Consider the following 14,309-nt stretch of genomic DNA (forward strand, 5'->3'; position numbering starts at 1 on the left):
CTTCCCAACCCTTTTTACATCACAGCACCTAGAGGAGTATTTGCATGATTCACTGGGCTAAGAGGACAAAGCGTGCTCAAGGTGGAGGCAACTGCCCAGGGGGGCTCTGGCTGCCCTGAACGCACCCGGCCACTCTAGGGACTAAAAGGATCAATATCTTGGACACATCTATTACCCATTCATGACTCACTGGGCTTTCTGCAGGAAGCTCTGCTCTAACTCATTCTCTGTGTTGCAGCCAGAGTAATTTTTTATTTTCAATGGAAATTTGATTTTTTTGTTTCTCCTGCTTAAGACCTTGTGGCTTTTCATCATCTTTAAGATAAATACCAAATTTTTAATATGGCTTATGACCCTGTATGATCTGACTCAATTTCACCAGCCTCATCCTTCTATATTATCTATCCCTCCCTGCCCCACCCCGCATTTCAGTACTTCAGCCTCACTGGCTGTCATTTAGTTCCTGAGCATGTCTTGCTTCATTTGACCTTTGCTCTTGCTGCTCCATTTGCCTGGAATTGCTCTTTCGTCATGCTAACCTCTCCACTTTATTAATTCCTACTCATCCTTCAGAGCTTGTTCAAAAGTGCTTCTGTGATTTCCTTGATTATACCAGGTGTTTCCTCTAGTAGACTATTAAATGTCTATGTGCCCTGCAACAGCGTAATCTCGGTGAATAAGTGTTTGACTTGTTCACTGCTCTAATCCCAGTGCTCTTTGGGTCTAACATATATTGAGTGCTCAATAAATGTTGGTTAAATTAATTATGTCAGTTCTTGGTACTGAGGATGAAGCTTTAATCAAGTCAGAGAAGATTCCCTACTGTTATGGAACTTACATTCAGATACACACAGTAAAGGTATAAACAAGAAAATATCATGTAGTAAAGGGTGATATTTTAGAGAGTTGTTGGGGAGGCCTCTCTGAAAAGGTGAAATTTCAGCTATATCTGAATGAAAAGCAGCAGCTGGCCACTTAAAAGTATCCAAACGAAGAACATTCCAGGTGGAAGGCACAGATGATGCAAATGTCTTATGGTTGGAAAAAGTTTGGTGGAATTGTTTAAGCAAGTGAAAGGGAGAGGAGTCATAATAAGGTTGGAGTGGTTGGCAGGGACCAGATCATGCAGGGCCTTATTGCCCAGGTTAAGGAGTTTGGATTTTATTCGAAGTGTCATGGGAAGACTTTCAAGGGTTTTGAGCAGAAAGTAACCTGAATTACATGTTGAAATATCCATGACAAACATCCAGGCGAGGATGACGGAGGCTTGGACTAGGATGGTAGCAGTGGAGCTGGATAGAAAGAAGAGGATGGTTTCGGGATATATTTGGAAGTAAGTTAAGACTGATGGGTGGCTGTGGGGGGATATTGGGTTCGAGGAAAAGAGAAGAATCAGGGATGGCTTCTGTTGGCTTTTGTATTTTTTTGTCTCTGTGGTTTTTTGTTTTTGTTTTTTTTTTTCGGTACACGGGTCTCTCACTGTTGCGGCCTCTCCCGTTGCGGAGCACAGGCTCTGGACGCGCAGGCCTAGCAGCCATGGCTCACGGGCCCAGCCGCTCCGCGGCATGTGGGATCTTCCCAGACCGGGGCACGAACCTGTGTCCCCTGCATCAGCAAGCAGACTCTCAACCACTGCGCCACCAGGGAAGCCCTCTATGGTTTTTAAATTGAGCAATTGGATGACTGCCATTCACTGAGATGGAGAAGACTGGGAGGGTGTGGGGTGACTATAAGTCAGTTGTGCTTGTTTTAGACATGTTAAGTGTGGGTTTGACATCCAGGAAGATACGTTTTATAAGCAATTTGATGTGTAAATCTGGAATTAAGGGGAGGTCTAGGTTGGAGATATAAATTTGGGAGTCATAATGATGTTTAAAGCTATGAGACTAGATGAAGGTTTCTAAGAGAGAGTGATGGAGAGAAGTTAAGGACAGCTTTCCAGAAAATGTCAACATTTTGAAGTTGAGCAGAGGAGGGGTAGTCAGCAAAAGATAACTTAGAAGGGGTAGCCAGTAATGTAGGAAGAAAATAGGAGTGTGGAATCATGAAAGCTAAGAGAGGAAAGTATTTCAAGAATTGTGTTGAATGCTGTTGATGAGTAAGAACGGGTTGAGTAAGAAGAGAACAGAGAATAACCACTGCTTTGGGCAACATAGAGATCGTTGGTGACCTGGACTACAGTAAGTTCACTAGGGTAGATGGGAAGCATGATTGGAGAGGTTTGAGGAGATAATGGGAGGTAAGGAAGTGGAGGCAACTACTAAACAATTGGTTCAAGAGGTTTTGCAAGAAGGGGAGGAGAGAAAGGAGGCAGTACCTACAGGGGAATATGAGGACAAGAAAGGTGTTTTTTTTGTGTGTGTGTGTGTGACTTGCCTTCCCAAGAAGGATCTTGCAGAGAAAGAGACGTTGAAGATTAGGAAGAAAGAAAAAGGATGACTGTAGGAGTGAAATTTTTGAGAAGGGGATGGATTCAACACCCAAGTGGAAGGGTTGTGTTTCTACTTCTATCAAAACACAACCCCTCTATCCATTTTAACACAGGGAAAGAAGAGAGTATATGTATAGGTGTAGGTCAGATGGTAGATATGGTAGTGGAAAGAGATAATTCTCATCAGATTGCTGCTGTTTTTTCAGCTGGGAATGAGAGGGGAGGAGAGAGTATAGGAGATTTGAGGAGACAAGATAAAGTATGAAATAGTTACTTTGGAGAGCAGAGAATTTTTTTTAATTAATTTATTTTTGGCTGCATTGGGTCTTCGTTGCTGCACGCGGGCTTTCTCTAGTTGTGGCGAGCGGGAGCTACTCTTTGTTGTGGTACGCGGGCTTCTTGTTGTGGTGGCTTCTCTTGTTGCAGACCATGGGCCCTAGGCATGAGGGCTTTAGTAGTTGCGGCACACGGGCTCTAGAGCGCAGGCTCAGTAGTTGCAGCTCACGGGCTTAGTTGCTCCTTGCCTGTGGGATCTTCCCGGACCAGAGCTCGAACCTGTGTCCCCTGCATTGGCAGGTGGATTCTTAACCACTGTGCCACCAGGGAAGCCCTGGAGAGCAGAGAATTTAATATATTAAGAAAATTTAATAGAATTTCTGGACACTGGTGAGTGCCTATTTGAGATTCCTAGTCCTAAATTTAAAGTAAAACCATGCAGCACACTTAAGTGTTTTTCTCCAGCAACATTCAGCTATTTGGGTACAAACATGGAGTAGGTAGATGGTTGGGTTTAGCTTGGGTTGGTATTTTGCCAGGGAAGTGCAACAGAGGGAGAGAGGGGCAAAAGGGAGTTCAGAGGGGAATAAATATAAATGATGGACTGTGGAAGCTGAGCTGGGTGGGAGGGGAGAAGGTCATGGAAGCAGAATGAATAATGAAAAACTTGTTGAGTGATGTGGTTGAAGAAGTGCTGGAGGGAGAGTTACCAGGTCGAAAGGACCTGGAAAAATAGGCAGTAGTGGCGGTGAAATTGAAATTCTGGAGGTGGTGCAGTTACTGGTGTTGTCAAATCTCTAGGGTATGGACATGAGCTGGGTGGCTCAGGTGGAGTAAAGTAAAAATTGTGAGGGGAGAGAAGGTCATGGTATTGGATGGATCATCTCCATTCTTGTTGAAGTCACCTCAAGTGGTGCAGCAGTGGTGGAGAGGAAGAGCTTCCGATGAATGAGGGGCAGTACCCAGGATATTGGTAGATTGGTAGATTGCAGCAGCAAGGAAGGGAGAAGAGGATGGTACACCATGATGCTACAAACTTCAGGAACCAGGATTTTTGGAGGAAAAAAAGAGGAGAAATGGTTTGGCAGTAGGCTTGAATGAATGAATGGAATGATGCATGGATGGAAATTTATGCTTTCATTAGGCAACTTTCATGGAAAGTTAAAATCCCTACGTGCTAGATTCAGTTCTACCTTTTAAGGCTCTCTCTTTTTTCAGAAGAGAGGTTGCCAAACTGTAGCCTGCTGACCAGATTTGACTTGCCTGTTTTTGTGTTTTTTAGAACTTAGCTATGCCCATTTGTTTGCACGTTTTTTATGTTGCTTTTGCACTATAGTGGCAGAATTGAGTAGTTGTGACAGAGACAACCCCACAAAACCTAAAATATTTACTGTCTGGCCCTTTATAGAAGAATTTTGCTGACTTGCACTTTTGAAGATTCTCAAACTTCAGTTTGCATCAGAATCACCTGGAGAGCTTGTGAAAACAGATTGCCAAGCTCCACCCCTAGAGTTTCATATTCAGTAGGTCTGGGTTGGGGCCCAAGAACATGCATTTCTAACAAGTTCCCCAGTGTTGCTGGTGCTGCTGGTCTGGGGACCATACTTTAAGAGCCATTGTTTTAGATATTTAAGTTAGTGATTGGGTTCCTTCTCCCCTTAATATTCTTTGAGCCAAATGTCCCTACCTACATCAGCTGTTTATCACTTGACATGATTATTGGCTTATCGTTTTAAGTTTGGTCCCTATAAATATAATGATTCTTTGGCTGAAGCCTGATCTCTGCCATATGCATCGGAACAGTTGCCTCTCCTTGCTCTTCATTTACCTGTGAGCTTGTTTTCTTTCTTTCTTAGGTTGTCTGATGTACTGGTCTTTCTCTGGGACTTAAATGAAGCTTATTCATTTAGGGAGGGCAATAGTAGATAGAGATCACATAAACTTTAGGTGGACTAAATGGCTAAACACTATCATTTGGAAGAAATAAGAATCCACCCTGTCCCCCCCCCCCATCTGCTCTAAGGTACTTGAGTAGAGCAGGGGTTTATCTTGGGTACATTGAGCCATGTGATCATAGGTGGGATTTGGGAGTCTGACCCCATACGGTAGCAGTGTCATAGTCTCTTTAGCAGGTAGGTAAAAGAACATCTGGGAGAAAAACCAAGGTCATTGCTCAACTTGATCCCAAGTCTTTTGTCCCTGTCTTTCAGCAGAGGAACCTCTGAAAGATGTCTTGAAAGCAGTTTCTAAAAGAAACTTCTTAGATTTCTCTTTATTCTCCTGCTCCATGCCTAAAATTGCTTTCTCATTCTTTCAGCTTGTCTCCCAGCCGTATGTAGCTCAGCAGTTACCTTGTAGCCTAGTTGTGTCCTTAATGGTGAAGTGGATAAACCCCGATGAGTTCACAAGTGGACATATGTCCTTGGATCACTTGTCTCTTACCTTCAGATTCCCAGTCATGTCTGGCTGCCTTTCCTGCCTCTGGTGAGTGCTCCTCACCCATTCAGGCTGTTGTAGCACTTGCACTTTCAGAGCTCTGCCCATCCGTGTCTCATTTCCCTTTCTGAGTTCTCTCATTGTGCCCCTGCACTGCCTTTGTTTTTCTCTTCTTCCTCTTGTTTCCCTGCCTTCTTCACATTTTACCCTGGCCGCCAAGGCATGCCTCCTCAGCCTTCAGTGAATTCTTGGCCTCTTGCTAAACTTCCCCATTTTGGGCAGCTGGCCCCCTCTGGCCATTTTACAGCTCTGCAGACTGAGAGAACATGAGATTCATTGAAACTCTTGAGTTCTTAATTTGGTGTTACCCAAATCTTCATTTTACAAGTGGGGAAATAAAAGGTGATAGGGGAAAAGACTTTTCTATACCCTAAGATAATACAAACAGGAAAAATATTAATTTAGAGAAAGAGACAAAGTTCCTAAGAAAAGAAGAAACGTCTATAGAGATAGTGTCACAAGATGAATTACCTCAGGAGTCTATTTGAGAGATTGTGTCATGTTGGAAAAGTTCTAGGGACTTGAGCCTCTTTCCTTTGTGAGAGGATGAGAATGAAATACCAGCCCCTCAGTCTGACTCCCGGAAAGAAGAACTTCAGGCTGATGAGCAATAAGGCCAACAACATCATTTCCCTGGCCGTGCTGAGCCCCACAGGAAATCTCAGAATTTTACGTGAGGACAAGGCCCCACAAGAATGTTGCCGCACCTAGAGCTCTGTGGTTTGATGCCAGGAGAGAATTTCCTACAGACAGGGTTCTGAGGGAGATTGCTCAGTAAGACGGAAAGGTGCTGCAGTGAGGCCAGCAAATGCCTTCCCAGGACTCCTGGTGGAAGGTGGAGGTTTCACGTGCCTCCTAGAGTTTCCACAGCAAGTATTATCCCCTTGTAGTGCACAGCGGCCCTGACACTGACATCACATGGAGCAGTTTCTCAAGGATTTTCAACTCCAGGACAGTGGGAAATTGGGATGGTTTTATGGTTTTACAAGTTGACCTGATAATAAAGCGTAAGGGCTTTGACCCTTAGGGCCTGTTTGTGGGAGCAAGGTTTTCATGTCCCCATCAGGATCAGTGAGGTCTGAGTTTTAAACCTGTGTTTATCTAGGGGCAGAGGTTAGAGGGCAATGTCAAAAACTGAAAACCACCTTGAAGGAGAATGGTCATTTTTTGCCTTTGCTTCCTCTGATGGAATGTATTCCTCATTCAGGTTGGGAGGGAAAACTAAAAAGGAGTGTGTGTACAAGTAAATCAGTAAGGCATCATTTCCCACGATAAATGCACTTGTATTCAACAACTATTGAGTTCCTATTATGAACCAGCAATTCTTCTAGACACTGGGACTATATCAGTGAGTAGAACAAAGTCTTGCCCTCATGGACCTTTCCTTCTCATAAGGGAAAACAGACAGACAGATGCCGCTTCAGGTGGCGATAGGTGCTAAGGAGGAAAATCAAGGTGAGGAGAATAGAGAGTATGGAACTGCATTTGATCAAGAAGGCCTTTCCCATAAGGTGACACTTTAGAAAGACCTGAAGGATGTGAAGGAGCAAGTAATGTAGATATCTGGGGAAGAGAGTTCCTACACAAAGAGACCCAAAGGCAAAGGACAGGCAGGAGCATAGCTGGTGGGTTGGAGGAACAGCTTGAAGGCCAGTGTGGCTGGAGAGAGAGAGAGGGAGTCATGGGACGGGAGGTCAGAGTCAGCTTAGAGCAGGACTGTACGTGGCTTTTTGAAAAGGCTTTTGCCTTTTATTTTGAGAGAGATGGAAAGCCATTGGAAGGTTTTAAGTGTTGAAAGATGACTCTGGCCACTGTGTGGAGAAGAAACTGAAGGGGGTCAAGGACAGAAGAAAGGAGACCACTTAGGAGGCTCTTCATTAAGGTCAGATTCTGGATGCATTTTGAGATAGCACTGACAGGATTTGTTGTTTGATTGGATGTCAGATGTGAAAGAAAGAAGATTCAAGGATGACACTCAAGTTTTTGTCTTGAGTTGCAGGAATGGAGTTTTTATTTACAGGAATGGGGAAGAGCAGGGTCCACAGAGTTTCTGATTTGACTAGTGGTTTTAAGCTGTGGAGATTCAAGGAAGAAAAAGTTTAACTTAGTCATTGGCTCCTTAATTTTTTCCATTCTCTCTGATGGTCTCATATGTATTTGGGTCAGTTCTATGACAGTTATTTCTGGGATAAGTACAATCCCAGTATTCTAACTTTTAGGGATCCTTACCTAGGCCTCTGTGATTCAGTGTGGGTAGAAGCTGTGGGTCCAAAAGAACCTTGGGATAAATTCTGTCTCTGGGAGCATCCTTCATTTCAGGTGCTATATTGGTGTCCTAAGGCTGATAACAAGTTACCACAAACTGGGTGGTTTAAAACAACAGAAGTTTATTTTTTCACAGTTCTGGAGGCTGAAAGTCCAAAATCAAGGTGTTGCAGGGCCATGCTCTCTGAAGGGTCTAGGGAAGATTCCTTCCTTTCTTCTTTCTAGCTTATGGTGGTTGTGGGCCATCCTTGGCGCCTTCCTAATCTTGCAGATGCAACCCTCCACTCTCTGCCTCTATCAACGCAGGGCATTTCCCCTGTGTATCCCTTTGTTTTTACGTGGCCTTCTTATAAGGACACTAATCATTGGATTTAGGGCCTGCCCTAATCTAGTATGACCTCATCTTAACTTGGTTACATCTGCAAAGACCCTATTTCCAAATAAGGTCACATTCACAGGTACCGGGGATTAGGACTTCATCGTGTCTTTTTGTGAGACACAGTTCAACCCACATCATGTGCTTTGGTCCGGGTTTGACTATGAGGGTCTTCTGGGCTTAGGTATGTTTGAGGATGAGACAGGAACTATTGAAATACAGTTAGAAAGCAGGTTTGTGCTAGAGATGCCCCATCTGTTGGGATGAAAAAAAATTTTTTTCATGTCCAGTAAATCTATTTAAACTAAAGATTTAAAGACAGGTTCATTTTACATTATTTTTGAAACTTGAAGACTTTAGGATATGCAGTAGTAAAAATCATGAAAAAGTAATGAAACTGGAAGTGGAAGATAGAAGGAAGAGATGTGACAGAATGAAGAATTTTAAAGCTGAGAATTACAACCTGAATTTGATTGGCCAGAGGCCTGGGCAGTAGGGAGAAAAGCTCTTGCTGCTGCTCCAAGTTTATGGTCTTGCTAGCTGGGGCAGCAAGTTGGCAGAGATGGAATGCAACAGACCTGGGCTCCTGAGCACTGGCTGATTACTGCCGGGATAGAACCCCACTTGCTCCACAAGCCTTTTCCTTAGATTCCTACAGAGCTGGGACCCCAAAGGTGCCCAGAATGGTGCATGGCACTTGCTGTCTAGCTGCTGCACAACACCTAGTACATGTACGTTCTTCAGATGTGTATCAGGAGTTACTAGTATTTGCCTCGTTTTTACTCACCACAAGTTGTTTATCAAGGGAAGTGTAAGTTCCCACTCTGATATCACAGTGAAAGGACTATATCAGGTTTCGCAGTGTAATTAAACAAATTTCCTCAGCCATAGAATTATCATGGTCACTATGAGTTTTTGTGGAGCTCCTGTTCTTTTGTAAGGAATTGTGTGCAAGTTGGACAGATGGGAGATGAGTAAAGAGATCGGGCTCTTTCTCGCCTTCAAGAAATTTGAAGTTAGAAGACAAATAGGAACCAGAGGTTCACATAAGAACTATGATAAAGATTTGTGGGATTAGCAGATGCAAACTATTATATATAGGATGGATAAACGGTGGGGTCCTGCTATGTAGCACAGGTAAGTACGTTCAGTGTCCTATGATGTACTGTGGTGGAGGGGAACGTGAAATAATATATATGTGTGTAGCTGGGTCACTTTGCTGTGCAGCGGAAATTGGCACAGCATTGTGAATCAACTATACTTCAATAAAATTTTACTAAAAAATATTGTGGATGCCTCAGCATTTGGCACCTAAAGGAAAATATTTTTTAAAATATCTGGGGCTTCGCTGGTGGCGCAGTGGTTGAGAGTCTGCCTGCTAATGCAGGGGACACGGGTTCGAGCCCTGGTCTGGGAGGATCCCACATGCCAGCTGGGCCCGTGGGCCACAACTGCTGAGCCTGCGCGTCTGGAGCCTGTGCTCCGCAGCAACGGAGGCCGCGATAGTGAGAGGCCCGTGCACCGTGATGAAGAGTGGCCCCCGCGTGCCGCAACTAGAGAAAGCCCTCGCACAGAAACGAAGACCCAACACAGCAAAAATAAATTAATTAATAAACTCCACCCCCAACATCTTCTTTTAAAAAAAAAATCTGGACAGAGAGTGGGAGAAATTAGAGACAGGGATATGTAGAAAGGGCACCTGAGAGGTTTATTGGTGAAGGCCTCAGGTAATAGAAGCACTTCATTCCATTTTCCTGTCTCAGAGGTTGGGGATCAGTTCCCAAGCAAGGCCTGAGACCAGGCTGCTTACCTGCCCTCTGCCCCAGCCTTTCCCTGGCTTCCCCAGGTCACCTGGGCACTTCAGTAGTCAAAGTGAACCCCCAGCTGCTTGGGTGAAGGGAGGAGGGGTGAGGGAAGGGCACTGGCTGCATCTGGGCTAGGGCTCTGCATTTCTGGCTCTAGTGTGGCTCAGTCACATGCACCCTGGGGGAGGATTATTTTGAGCATTCCCCAAAAAGGGAGACTTCATTTCATGTCTGTTAAGTGGGAATGTAGCCACAACGGTGTCCTCAGGGCAGGGACCAGTGGTGAAGCCACCATACTTCTGGGGTGACCACAGGGCAAATAATGTACAGACATCATTTCCTTTGACTAATCTTTGTTAATCCTGGTCCACATGTGGCTCCTGGAAGTAAAGTTCTTTGTCTTAAGTTGAGATTTTTAATTTAGGACCCAGATGGGGTAGGAGATAAACTTCCAAAAGGTCTGTTTTACTCAGTGTGTCACTGTCCTGGATTCCTGGCAGGCAGCAGTTTCATTAGAAAAGCAGATTTCATCTTGACTCATCTGCCTTGGTGAGACGTGTGATGCAGCCTATCTATCATCTTGCTGGACAGAGCAGAGGGTATGCTGTCCATTTTGCAGCAGTGGCAGCTACCAGGCGCCTGGCCTGGGCCATGGAAAACCTTGAGAGACAATCTGTTATGGGGCCAGAGCTTTGTCCTGGAATTTCCTGGCCTTTGTCTGTCTGGTATAACTTCATGTACCAAGACGCCTGTTTTTAGAGTCTACTTCCTTCTGGGGGAAGAGTGCTATTGCCATCCAGAGAGCACTCCTGCTTCCTGTACCGAGCAACCCCCTCCCTGTGCCCAGGGGTCGGGGTGGGGGACACTCTGGGCAGGTGTGTATACTTGGCTCCCAATAGACAACAGGCTCCTGGAAGTCACTGGTCACAGAGGAGCCATAACCATTGGCCATAGAAGCTGCATCTGCCAACTTGGCACATTCCCCCTGGTCCTAACCCTTATTTCCTTCTCATATTGCAGCAGAAAAAATCCTACCTGGAGCGGAGTGTGAAGGAAGCTGAGGACAATATCCGGGAGATGCTGATGGCACGAAGGGCACAGTAGGAAGCCTCTAGGGAAGCTCTTCCTCCTGACCCCTGCCGTTCCTGGCCAGGGGCCTGTATAGGGAAACTGCTTCTGCTCTGCCTGATGGACATTTTATCTGGATGGTCTGGTAACCCTATGTTTTATGCATCACTTGGAGCCCCTTTCAGATCCCATCCCTGTATTTTTTATCCTGGCTCTGCCTGCCACCCTTCTTCCCTGGGGGTGAGTCATGAACCCCCAGGAGAGGGAAGATGGGAGCCGGGACAGATAGGAGAGCTCTTCCTGGGCCTACAACTAGTCACGCTGGTCAGACCAATAAAAGACATCTGTCCCACTCTGCTAAGTCTGCTTTTCTTGAGCTGATGGATGAGAACAGAGGATCAGAGAGGCAGAGGCTATCTCCACCTCAGCTCCTCCCTGTTCTCCTCCAGGGCCGTGGGCCTGCTCCTTCTGCATTGAAGCCTTGCATTCTTTTTTCTGTTCCTTTAGGTAAACCCCTCAACTTCTAAGCCTCCATGTAGTATGCAGATAAAGAAAGGGAGAGCAGGGCACAGCTGAATGAATGTAAGTGGACACAACAGTGGTGCCTCAGTGGCAGTCTGCCTAAAGATTCCTTTCCCAGTTCCTCCCAAACACTGTAAAAGAAAAGCTGGTAATAAACCAGCAGCACTCCCAGACGGTCTCCCTTTGGTCAGTTCATAGGGTGGACATTACAATCCTGAGGCCTCCTGGAGGCGTGGGGGCAGTGGTGTGCTGGCGGTGGCTTGTACTGGCTCAGGAGAGCCAGTTATTTAATTTTCAGGAACTTTGTTGCAAGCCAGTTGTTAAACAGTAGCCATTATTAAAAATTAAGTTTGTAAATTTACCATTAAATTATATTAAAAATAAGGTTAATAAGTATTTAGAACTTACCCCTTCTGAATTACTTTACTAAATTTGGCCATTATCTGTGTTTCTGAGGTGAGCAGTCTATTGTATCTGGATGGTGGAAATAATGCATAGCAGTGCACTCCTGCCCTTGTCTTCCCAACTGCATGTTCAGGATATCACGTTGGTAGCTTGAAATCCGCTACGGTGGGACCTACCATTTACTCCACAGAAATCAGGTGATACTACAAAATCTTGGCTTTTTGTTTGTCTTTAAAGAGAGAGAGCTGGTAGTTATTTATCAGCACCTGGCTGATTCAGAGGGAAAGTGGGCAGGCGAGGTTAGGCAAGGAGCTGTCAACTATGCCTCTCAGGGCTGGCCAGCTGAAGAAGGAAAATTAGACTTGCTGCTATGGTGGCTCAGCGCCACCCTGCGGTCAAAACTGAGATGGATGGCCTGGCTGACTAGTTTGTATTATGACAGCTCTCTTCTTTGTGTGTCAGTGGACGGGGGTTGGGTTGTGGGAGGGGACAGCAGGAAGAGAAAGCCTCAGTCTCGCCCTGAGCCCCAACTGTGGCTTTTCCTTCCAGAGCAGGCCCTGGGGCAGCCACAGTTACCAAGATGCCCTTTCCTATGCTCTGGGTAAAAGCCAGTGTGGCTCCTTGGTGAGTCCATATCTCAGTGGGACTAGGGAGAGAATGCTAGCTCAGTGAGGACTCCTTGACCTGGCTAAAGGACACCTGGCCTTGGACCCTGCCTTCCTAGTAGCAGCCAGAATGAAAAGGTAGCCTAGTAGCAGCCAGAATGAAAAGGTAGATCGGCTCCTCATCATATACTGGACAGTGGCTGAGAAACCCAGGGTTTAGATTGTATCTGGAATAACTGAGACAGTTGAAGTTTAAACAAATTTATTGAAACATATAAGGGTGTTAGCAGAGAAATCATTCAGTGGTATGTTACATCATGCCACTACCTTGAATGTATAATTTTAAAATTATAAATATATATTTTGTCACTAAGCCTTTGGCCAAAAAAATGAAAGTCATTTAGCACATTTGTGAAAGACCAATAAGAAATGGATTTGAACATTAAAAAGATCAAGTCACTGAATTAAACAGCAGCAACCCCTGCTAATCTAGAATCCCACTGCGTTGAAGGTAGAAGTGTCTGTGCAGAGCTAGTCATTGATTTCAGCAATCCGAAGAGATGGGGGCAGGCACACTTGTTGGCGGTGGCGGCAGAGCTGGCAGGACAGGAGAGCCAGGGTGGTCAGGTGAGCATATCCCAGAGACAGCAGCAACAGAGGGCAGTCCAGCAGGCTGTGAGGCAGGTAGATGGGCCCAGGTCATCCCTTCTTTGGTCTTCCACCACATACACTGGAGGGAAGGGGAGAGAGGGTGAAAATGAACGGGCACAAACCCCAGGCTCTACAGGGCCAACACCTCCCAGACCAAGGGAGAGCTACATACAGCAGCTGGAAGCCAGTGAGCAGACTTTGTGCAGCCTTTCCACTTATGCAGTCTTGGGTGATGATTGGAGGAAGGGTGGCTCAACTACTTTCCCTCCTCCTCCTAAGGACATTCATCCCTGCAGGAGGGCACTAGGGAACCTACCCAGTGGCCTCACAGCAAGGCAGCCAGTTAAGTAAGAAATGTCCATTGCTCTCTGGCCAGAGTTGGCTAACCCTACTTGGTTTATAAACCAGGCAGCACTCTGTGCCGAATCCTACAGGGGAACTGGGGGGCATTTCTTCTGATACAGCTAAGCCATCTCCCAAGAGCAAGAGAGTAAGTAAAAATCTCCTAAAAAGGGGGCTTTAGGCTTTAAAAGATTAACCAAGAATCTTGGTTTTCATACCTGGCCAATGCAGTATGTGCTCCAGCCTCTCAACTTTTGCACAAAGCAATGGTAGGCAGGATGAAAACCTAGGCAAGTGGGAGGCTATGGCTGGAGCCTAGTACTCTTGCATTTCCTCAGAATGGAGTAGGAAATTTGAGCCCTGTCAGGGCTAAGCGCTGTATTAAGAGATCTGAGTGCCAAACAAATCCCCAGATCAAGAAGGACCCCCAACCAACCCTTTACTCGTGAGCTGTGGCTCACGTCAGCCTCGCTTCCCATTAGAATGTCTGATGGTTGACCTTGGCCTCAGAGGATCTGCAGCCACTTTTAAGAAAATCTCAAAACAACCATCATCAAACTCAGTAATAAGCAGTAAGGATCTTAAACTTTTTGAAAGTTCATGAATACACGAATCTTATAAATTAAATCAGTCCTTTGGCATCTTTTAGTTCTATTTTTGTGTATCTATTTTTATACCTCCTCTCTTGGCAACTCTTCTCTCTAGAGCCTGGTATAGTAAGTAGCTAGAACACGCTGGGTTTAGTGTGAGCTTGTCCAGGTTCTGTTGTATCAGCCGCCCTCCACAGAGACATCCCTTTCCCTTCTCTCACGGCACAGGTCTAATCTCGGCTTGTTTTCATATGGCCCCTCTCAACACAGACAAAGTTGTTCAGGGTCTGGGAGACAAGACCCACCACCAGGCAAGCCTAGTCAAAGAAGAGGCGACAACCCATTTATTTTTTTGAGGTCTGGTAAGGCACATTACCTGATTTAGTCTTAAGAGTAACTTTGAGATAGATGTTACCATCATTCCCATTTCACAGGTAAGGATCAAGACTTGTAGTAAGTCTCTTGTTCAGCACAGGA

General features: G+C 45.4%; 2 protein-coding genes across 2 annotated transcripts in view; one reads left to right on the plus strand and one right to left on the minus strand.

Moving 5' to 3' along the window:
* PFDN1 (prefoldin subunit 1) overlaps positions 1-11,073 on the plus strand; it is a 63,056-nt gene extending 51,983 nt beyond the window's left edge. Inside the window, exon 4 of the mRNA XM_082620609.1 lies at positions 10,670-11,073. Coding sequence (XP_082476735.1) covers positions 10,670-10,753 — 84 coding nt within the window. The 3' untranslated portion in view covers positions 10,754-11,073. The remainder of the gene's footprint in view (positions 1-10,669) is intronic.
* Positions 11,074-12,494: 1,421 nt separating this feature from the next.
* Positions 12,495-14,309, minus strand: part of CYSTM1 (cysteine rich transmembrane module containing 1) — a 71,465-nt gene continuing 69,650 nt past the window's right edge. The window contains exon 3 of the mRNA XM_082620612.1: positions 12,495-12,979. Within this exon, the coding sequence (XP_082476738.1) occupies positions 12,873-12,979 (107 nt within the window). The 3' untranslated portion in view covers positions 12,495-12,872. The remainder of the gene's footprint in view (positions 12,980-14,309) is intronic.

This window comes from Mesoplodon mirus, assembly GCF_964341445.2.
Source record: "Mesoplodon mirus genome assembly, chromosome: 5".
NCBI lineage: Eukaryota > Metazoa > Chordata > Mammalia > Artiodactyla > Ziphiidae > Mesoplodon > Mesoplodon mirus.